At 56.6% G+C, this 1,564-nt stretch overlaps 1 protein-coding gene across 1 annotated transcript in view; it reads left to right on the forward strand.

The window, feature by feature from the left end:
- Positions 1-6: 6 nt before the first annotated feature.
- Positions 7-1,564, forward strand: part of MYBPH (myosin binding protein H) — a gene marked incomplete at both ends in the record, with an annotated part of 9,048 nt that continues 7,490 nt past the window's right edge. The window contains 2 exons of the mRNA XM_009877849.1: positions 7-109; positions 341-475. Of these exons, the coding sequence (XP_009876151.1) occupies positions 7-109; positions 341-475 (238 nt within the window). The remainder of the gene's footprint in view (positions 110-340; positions 476-1,564) is intronic.

Consider the following 1,564-nt stretch of genomic DNA (forward strand, 5'->3'; position numbering starts at 1 on the left):
CCCGTCCCCACGGCAGAAGATGCTCCAGTCCCTGAAGAAGGTCCCCCAGCTCCTCCAGCTGAACCCCAAACCCCAGCCCCTGAACCTGAGCCTGAGAAACCAAAGGCAGGTGAGGACACTGAAGCGGGGAGGGGAGGTGGGCAAGGCTGGGAAGGTTGTGGAGGGATGGAGGGACAGATGGAAGAAGTCATCAAGGATATTTTTTGCGGTGGGATAGCAGGGCTGGGAGGTTAGGAGGATGGGGTGGGGGAGACTGAAGCCCAGCATGGAGGTTGGGCAACTGCCCTCCAACAGCCCTGGTACTCGAGAGCCTGCCCTCACCACTGCGGGTTTGTTACAGAGCCACCCAGCTGCCCTTTGTCCTTGGCTGTGGAAGAAGTGAGTGAAAACTCGGTTACGCTGACCTGGAAAGCCCCGGAGGAGACGGGCCGGTCGGGCCTGGATGGATACGTGGTGGAGATCTGCAAAGATGGAAGTAGGCTTGGGTTTTCCTGCCTCGTAAGCATGGGGAGCTGGTATGTTGCTATGGAGGCGTGGGACAGAGCTGGGCAGGACCCAGCAGCAAGTTTCCCTGGGCACAGTTGCCCTATTTTTGCCCGAATGGTTCAATTTAAATAGTCTTCTTTTTCTTTTTTCTCATGGAGGAGAGGGTTTTCAGGTAGTAGTGGCGTCCTTAGCAGGGGGCTGGGCTGGGTTTAATTTCACTGCCTCGACCACCAAACCCACTGAGGATGGTCTCTGATGAACTCCAGCTCTGCAGACACCTGGGGTTGGGATGTAGATGAAGACCTCAGGAGGAAGAAGGTGCACTTCTCCCAGTTTTACCCAAAGTGAAGGGCAGAAGGAATGAGGATGAGGTGGGAGGATGAGGGAGGAAAGGATGTTGGAAAACGCAAGACGAGGTGGCATGAATCAGCAGGCAATGCCCCTGTGAGATGGGGCTTGAGATGCCTGGAAGGAGGATGGCTGTGCTGGGTGGAGGTGGGCTGGTGGGTGACAAAAATTATCTGTGCTTCTCCGGTTGCATTGCTGGGCGGTGGAATGGGGTAGGTGGGTAAGACTTGAGTTTTGGGTGCTTTCTTGAAGCCCTGCTCGGCTTTGGGGTGAGACTGAATGTCGCATGTGGCTGGGGGGATCTGCAAGGGGAGGCTGGGGCTGGGGGCTGCGTGAGGCTGGAGGGCTTTGGGAGCCCCAGGTGGCCCGTGGGCCTTGGAGGACTTGATCAGGACCCTCAGCTGTCTAGTTTGTGGCAGGCACGATCAACACACGCTTGGCTGTGGGAGGCTTTCAGCATTGGGCAGGGGGTTGGCTAGGTAACCGCGGCTGGATGGGATGTCTGAGGAGGCCCGTGTGTGACACAAGGAGAGATGCAGCCATTCCTGGAAGGTGTTGGCTGACAGCCACCCAAAGCCATGGTTCTAGATGCTCTCCTAGCTTGCTTTGGGCTTGGCTGGGCGATAAGTCATAGGTAGCCACGTGGGCTCTGTGACTGCTGCATTTGGGCTGGTGCAAGACTAAAATATAGTGAGATTTGAGCCTGATTTGAGTGATGCCAGTGGTGAAG

The sequence above is a fragment of the Apaloderma vittatum genome, unplaced genomic scaffold (assembly GCF_000703405.1).
Source record: "Apaloderma vittatum isolate BGI_N311 unplaced genomic scaffold, ASM70340v1 scaffold36561, whole genome shotgun sequence".
NCBI lineage: Eukaryota > Metazoa > Chordata > Aves > Trogoniformes > Trogonidae > Apaloderma > Apaloderma vittatum.